Here is a 7,882-nt window from a genome sequence, read left to right as displayed (position 1 = left end):
TACATCTTGACTTCGCGAACGGGACTTTGAGCGCGATGCTCAACGAGTTTGCTGGAATTCGAAAAGTATCTGATGAGTCTCTTGGCCGAGACGAAACGCCGCGTCATACCAGCCACGAAATTTAAATTCTTCTACAGTGAGTTATTTTCCAAAATAGTATCCAAAGATCTCGAAGCGCTTGTTTTTTTCTGAAATTGAGGGAAGTTCTAAAAATGCCATTCTAGCGCCCTGTCACTTCCGGAAATAGAGTAATATGGTGCATTTTGTTATCGCTTGTGTACATAAACGCGATCACAGCTTTGGGCATATCGCAACACATTTCTTGGTCTTTTCAAAGCATACATTTATTTCGGAAAAGCTGCTAGTAAATATCTGTTTTTGGCTGTTAGAAGTACCCTAGTACAAACGGTTCAGCGAATGAGTCAATTTATCTAAATTGCACACCCCCCAAACGCCCACTGGTGCATGTAATTTGACGTTAAAACTAGTATTTCGTTGAAGTGCAAAATTTCTCCCGCGGCCTGACCAAAAGTGTCCCGTCGAGAGACAGAAACGTGAACTCAATTTTGCATCGCGACCATTCTTGAAATTAACACGGAACTTGCCTTCTCCGAACCACAGCCTCGCCAAGAACCGAAACTCTGCCAACGAAAATACTTTTTCCGCTATTCTGAACACGCAAAGATTACTGTACTATGATAAGATTGCTGGGGAGTGATAAGTTTTGGCAAGGTTAAAGTAGGTGATGAAGTATTGTTTGTTGTGTAACTCTATGCTGATCGGTACGGCGATTTCCAAACGACGTTACACTCGTTGTAAACTGCTTCTTTCTACCAGCTATCACCGTTTTTTAAAAATATATATATGATGCGATGATATTAATTCCAATTAAGCTACCATTTTAGGTGCAGAAACATTTCTGTGTCTTTTACGCCTGAGGGAAACTTGTTACATTTATTGTGTGACGTGATGTTGAAGTGGAATGGAAGGGCACACGGTTGCAAGACAATTCTGTGCAATTAACTAAGGAGTTGTTGTGCAAGGTAATTAAAAGAAATGTTTCTGTTCAGAAGAGTATTCACCTGCCTTTACCACCACTCCTCAATCAAATCTCTCTCGCGTAATCCATGACGATTTTGTTCAAATGTTCAAGTTTTCGTTTTTGAAGGCCACAAAATGGAATAGAGAAAAATAGCGGTATTTTTGCTAATAATAGGGAGTTCAAAGAACAAGTACGACAACAGCATAGTCGAAAAACACGTCAAAAGAAGACAATGGCTTTGCACTTGAGTTTCAAAAAATTGCAGTTTTCACATTTACCGACTAACACATAAACGCAAACTGATTGAAGTCATTTTATCATTTTTCTTTACTTTAAGAATGGCACACCAAATAAAGAATCATTCGTAGCAGCTGATCACAGCCCTCTATGTAAAATATGACCAACTAGATAACCAAAAACCACTCTCTATGTAATTCTGTGCATCTCTTAAAGGCCACGCTTTTAACATTTCTTAAAGGGAAAGTACGGTCTAGAAAAGGTTTCTCTAAATTTCTAAAACTTTTCTCCAGGACTTCGAAAATAATTGCCGTTTTGTCCAGTTCCCTGTTAAAATTAGTCTCCTTCGCAGCCGTTATTAGGATCGTTGCGTGACGACCCTAATAACGGCTGCGAAGGAGACTGTGTTAAAATGTGACAGGAGCACTTTGAAGTTCTCTCTTTCGCGACTCGGAGAGCGCCATCTTGGACATGACGTAGCAATAGTCAACAAACTTGTTCGACCTTACCAAGTTCTTCGATCCGCAATCACTTTCTCAATGTTGTGTAACCTTTCTGCTTTGAGAAATTAAAATGTAAGATGAACTATGGTAAATGGTCTTGTAGTTCAATAGTTAGTAGGCCATGTAGGCCATAAGTGCGACAGAAACTCAAGTTAAATATTTTTTCCTGTCAATCGAACTTGGCGGCAAAAATCAGCCAAAGCAAATGTAAATAAGACAAAACCTTGAACATGCGACAAAGAAATATTCGACAAGCGTACCTTTTACAATTTCTTCCTTAAGCGACAGCCGTCTTCGATACTTCAGCAAATGTATTTGTTTGCTTTTCACATGGGGAAGCGTTTCATTTAGAATAAGCCGACAAAACTTTCAGATGTTGCTCAATACACGTTGCAAGGCTCTGTCACATCAATTATTACCGCTGTTGAGGTGTACGCTTTCGAGGGGAATGAAACTAGACACAAGTCTAGACTTGAGAACACATATAAAAATAAAAAAACCGAAGCTTACAGCGGAAAATTAAAATTTAAAGAAAAGTTGGTCGGCGAAAATAAAACGTGGATGGATTCCTCAAACGTGAAAACCTGACTGCTATATAGTCTGTTCGAGTCTATCATCTTCAGGTATATGAATATTGGTCTTGGTGACATTCGCTTCACACGGAAATCTTAGTCAACGAGTCCAAAATATCATATATGGGAGCGAGAAAACTGAATAAAGCCATATATAGACGACTTTCACTGTTATGCGCTAACAAACGTAGCTTGAAATGCATGTGGTTAAATTTTGTTCGCAGTATAGAAACTACTGAAACGATTTACTCTTCCCATTTGATGGAAATACATAAATCGATCGTTTGTTTTGAAGTTGCAACAGGAATCTCGTAGAAGCCACCGTAGACAGATTAAACTTGATTTCCAGGCATTTATTTCACAGCAATGACCGCGGGATAGCACTGCAAGCTCTCTTTCGCTTTGTAAAACTCCTGCATATAACTCACATATAAAACTCTGTTTAACGACCACGAGGTAAATTTGTTCAGAGGTGGAGCCAATATCAATACAATTTAGCCTCTGGATTAAGATTCAAGTCTACAAAGCATTGCTCTCCTCGCCTGTGTTTTCTTCTTTACATCAAGTACATTTAGTCATCCGGAGAAATCCTTGACTACTGCTACGTCATAACCTCGTTTGCATACACACGTATGGCAAACGTGAAAAGAAAGACAAATTTTTTTGTGCAGAAAGAAATTCCGTTGTAGTGAAAAGTCTGAACCGAGTCATCGCCGCATTTCTTTGTCGACCAAATTAGGTTTTAGCTTTCTGCTAGTAACCCAGGCCTTAAGCTAGGACTTCTGATTACCATTAAATCTTTTGGCCCTCTTGGTTCCTTTGCCCAGCTCTCCTTGCTGGGTTGGTGGCATGATAACTGAAAGAACCATCAACAGCAGGAGCAATCACTTGGACACATGTAGGGAGGCCTGCACCTTCCTGAAGCTGGGACGCATACTTCAGTTTGGCGAGATCCATCATGGAATGCCGCACGGCCTAAGACTGGCAGTACCCAAGGATTGTTGGAGCATAGACGCTAGTTGAAAAACACGAACACAGCCCACAATAGAAATGTACGTGTCGAAAGAGTGAAAATAAGGAGAGAAAATAATTCCTTTTTAAAAAAGGTGATAATTGGTAGAAAGAAGCAGTTTACTACGAGTGTAACGTCGTTTGGAAATCGCCGTACCGATCAGCATAGAGTTACACAACAAACAATACTTCATCACCTACTTTAACCTTGCCAAAACTTAAGTTGAAGGTTATCAATTCCCAGCAATCTTATCACAGTAATTTTTGGGTGTTTAGAATAGCGGAAAAAGTATTTTCGTTGGCAGAGTTTCGGTTCTTGACGAGGCCGCGGGTCGGAGAAGGCAAGTTCCGTGTTAATTTCAAGAATGGTCGCGATGCAAAAATTGAGTTCACGTTTCTGTCTCTCAGAAATTTTAACACAGCATCGTACAAAGAATGCACTTCAACGAAATACTAGTTTCAACGTCCAATTGCATGTACCAGTGGGCTTTTCGGGGGTGCGCAATTTAGATAAATTGACTCATTTGCTGAACCGTTTGCACTAGGGTACTTCTAACAGCCAAGAACGGATATTTACTAGCAGCTTTTCCAAAATAAATGTATGATTTGGAAAGACCAAGAAATGTGTTACGATATGCCCAAATTGCATTGATCCCTGTGATCGCCTTTATGTAGACTTGCAATAACAAAATGCACCATTTTACTCGATCTCCGGAAGTGACAGGGCGCTAGATTTCAAAAAAGATTAAGCGCTTCGATATCTTTGGATACTATTTTGGAAAATAACTCACTATAGGTGTTATTTAGGCAAAATATAACGGAATTCGAAATTTGACGAGTGGCTACGGATTCTCGATATTTACAGAAATTGGCTCTTAAGTGCAGATACAATTGTTCAAGTGTAACGTTGACGTTAACGATGTTGTGATAAGAAATTCCAGTCAAATCCCTATAAGAGGTAGTCCTAGTATCGGAATGGCTCACACCAGTAAAGAGAAAAACTCTGATCTAGGCGAGCCTTTGGACAAGAACAATACTGCTCGGCTGAGCAATAAAACCACGGTCGGGAAAGGCCACTAAATTTTTAGCTGTATTTAGTCTACAGAGAGAACAACCGATTGGCATGTGTACTTTTTGTGCTTGGCATTTCAAAGTTTGTACAGAAAGTGAATGCCAGTGCCACACAGCTTTTCAGTAAAATATTGGTTTGCATCTGACATCACGGCGGCCATGTTGGTCTACAGAACAATGCAGTAAATTGACTCTATTCTTATGCAAAACTTGTGGGGCCATTTTCTATTGTTTTGTACACCAACATGGCCGTCTCATCACGTGGATGCAAACCAAGAATAGATTATTTCAGAAAAAAGTGCTTTGTAGGGATTTTTATTCACTCGTTACAATACTTTGGAAAACTCACTCGTTTGTTAACTAAAGTATCTCAACGAGTGAATAAAAACTCCTACAAAGCTGTTTCTATGCTGTAATTTGTTTATTATACATATAACGAAGAATTAACGAGAATTAAACATTTCCTTGGAATCAATTATGTTTTTCGAGACTGAAAAATTCAAGTCTGGTATCTAAGTGAACGAGTACTGATAATAAAACAAATCCTGTTTGCTGTCCAGGAACAAGTAGCCATATTGGAAGCGCGTGAGATAGTCTGGCCCGTGTGACAAAACGACGGGGTGGGGCGGGAAATATCGGGAGAGAAAAACCGTTTTTCTTTCCCGATTCCAGCCCCGCCCCCCCCCCCCCCCACCCTGTCGTTTTGTCACCCGGTCCCAACTATAACACCCGCTTCCAATATGGCGTCTGATAAGTGCTACGTGTCGGCGACAACAACATCAACCGCCTGACAAAGAGCCTACATAAGCTTAAATATCACTTCCCTGGAAAATACAAATGCAAAATCCTTTCGCTTGTCCCTAATGGCTGTCAGATTCAATCATGTAATGGCAGCGCTTCACGCTGTGCAAAGACAAATTTGGACTCTCTTGACTTACACTGTTTATAGAAATGTTAAATGTTTCTACGTTTTCGATTGCGTCTCGATAAAATAATCTTATGTTAAACCCAGAGGAACAAAAGGGGAAGCCAAAGCCTTGTTTTCGAAACACAAACTTCCAGCGGGTGCTGATTTCAAGACCGCACTTTTCGGAAGCCATTTGAATGCTTTGCTCCGATTGGCTAAGTGATTCTACTCTGAACGATGATTGGTTATATTTTTCACGTGTGAACAATGCTTTACACGAAGCTGATTGGACGTATCACTTTCTTCACGTGATAGAAAATACATAATTTTATTTGCAAGATTTATCGTACAAAACTCTTGCTATATATATAATATAAATATATTCCCTTTAAGGAAACTGACAAAAATTCCATCGCTGCTACTTTCTCACCTACCGAGTTTCTGTGCCCAGAAAAATAAGACTGACACTTTAATAAAGTCATTATCACATGCTAGTCGAGCGTAAGCACAGTATTACAGGGAGAGGCATAGAGTGACCACTCCAAAAAAGGGCCGCAAAGAAACCCCTTAAAGGTTCTAGCTTTGGACCTAAAAAAGAGTGCGTTTTTTTAAGTTTCTTGCCAGGTTCTTCCCATGCCTTACATCCCCATGTCGCAATGGAGGTACATGTGTTAGTGAATCAGAACTGGAAGTGTTCTCGTGTGACTGCCCGCTTGAAATCACAGCATTGCCTTATACTGACGACACGTGTAATGTTGGTAAGTTTGGAAATTTGGGTTCTGGAATATGGGAGGGAGTATGATGTTTCTGTGCTAATAAACATCCTAATTCGAATGCGAGCATAATGCCTTACGTATACATATCGATGCATACGTAAATGCTGAGGGACTAGGCCTTTAGGATCCCACATGAAATCCTAGTAAAAGAAAGGACTAGTTCCCCTATGTAAAACGTTGTAGTACGCAACACGTAAACTGCATATTTGCACCTTTGGTTAAGCAAAAATACTTTCGATTTGTAGTAAGCGAGTAACTAAGATATGATCTACTAATCAAGTTGTAGTTCGACAGGTCACGTTAATCAAGCGTCACGCTTTCCTCAACTCTATTACACTACTACGAAAACCACGAGGTGGTCTTTAGATATCCGCTTTACGATGCTCAGATTTGTTCAGACTACAGTCAAACCTCTAGTATCGAGCGCCCTCTTTCAAGGGATCACCTTCTATTTTAAGCGATCACCTATCAATTTCCCCAAATTTGCTTCCCACATTTACTGTAAATTTGACCTCTACTAAACGGTCACCCTTTGAATTCCCAAATGGCTAATTTTATTGTATTTCGCCTCTATTTAACCGTCACATTGTTAGATAACAATAATAAATGGCATATTTTTTGTCAGGAAGATAAGCAAACCGGGTCCAGATCCTTTCACAGCTCATCAAACGCAACCACGTCTCTCTGGTGGGTTAACCAGAACCCACGTCGAATTCCGCTTTTACTGGTTTTCTTTACATACTCGCAAGGAATCTCAAGGCCAAAGCCACCACCTCCGCTTATTCGTTTCCCTTTGACTATGGCCTTTCCACTCTTCGTAGGCCTCTTCTTTAGTAAACCCGTAAAGCCATAAACTGTAGGACATGACCAGTAACATCGAATTTGTTCGCTAGTTAAGTTATTAGGATGAAGTTCAACTGTCTGTCCGGTTTCCACGTCATCAGTAATTTTTCTTCGACCGCTACTGCATTTAAATATGGAAACCCATCGATGCCAGAATGTTGGTTTTACCTATGACGTCATCGACCGTGCGTCCACCCTCCCCCCCCCCCCCCCCAATGTATGGCAATGTGACCAGTATCACACTCGTTTACAGCATACACCTTTGAGATTGGACTTCCAGTGCAAGGTAGGTGCTGACCAGTATCACGTGACCATATCACTGGCTCAAGTTTAGAGCCCATTGAGGTTGAGAGGTTTTTTGGGTGTTGACCACTGACAGGTACTGGTTTTCTATTGGATCGCAGCCTCAAAACAGGTTACCTCACCTAAACATAAACGAGGCTTCATTTTTGCGCGCTTTCTGTGGTTCGACGCGGCTACATGGCCATACTTCTTAACATACCTCATGTTCAGGTGGTCTCAAGCCAGTTTGACATATAGAGGTTACTTTATGGAAAATGCGCCGTACAATTTTTATTCACGAGTTGAGTAGTATCAGAAAACGAACTCGTTCGTTTTCTGATACGAAACAACGAGTGAATAAAAATCGTACAAAGCATTTTCCATGCTGTAATGTGTTTATTTCATAGGTACTGAGGGTTTTTTTTTTCGTGGTAGTGTTTGATAGACAAATTTATTTCGCACAAATAGGAGTGGGGCGATGAAAGCAATAAACAATGGTTTAAAATCGCCCAACCGACAATGTATTTAATAAAATTTACAACAGTTGCTGTGTTTCAGATATTCCAAAGTAGTCCAAAGTAAAAAGTGTTTTTAGTTCGCCGCTTGTCAAAGCTATCGGCGCTTAAGGTTGATTTCCC

General features: G+C 40.3%; 1 protein-coding gene across 2 annotated transcripts in view; it reads left to right on the top strand.

The window, feature by feature from the left end:
• Positions 1-7,882, top strand: part of LOC137999297 (stabilin-2-like) — a 37,270-nt gene that overhangs the window by 12,071 nt on the left and 17,317 nt on the right. For both annotated transcript variants that reach the window (XM_068845133.1, XM_068845132.1), the window contains exon 3: positions 5,957-6,101. In XM_068845133.1, the coding sequence (XP_068701234.1) occupies positions 5,957-6,101 (145 nt within the window). The remainder of the gene's footprint in view (positions 1-5,956; positions 6,102-7,882) is intronic.

The sequence above is a fragment of the Montipora foliosa genome, chromosome 4, assembly GCF_036669935.1.
Source record: "Montipora foliosa isolate CH-2021 chromosome 4, ASM3666993v2, whole genome shotgun sequence".
In the NCBI taxonomy this organism is placed as follows: domain Eukaryota; kingdom Metazoa; phylum Cnidaria; class Anthozoa; order Scleractinia; family Acroporidae; genus Montipora; species Montipora foliosa.
This window is presented reverse-complemented; position numbering and strand designations above follow the sequence as displayed.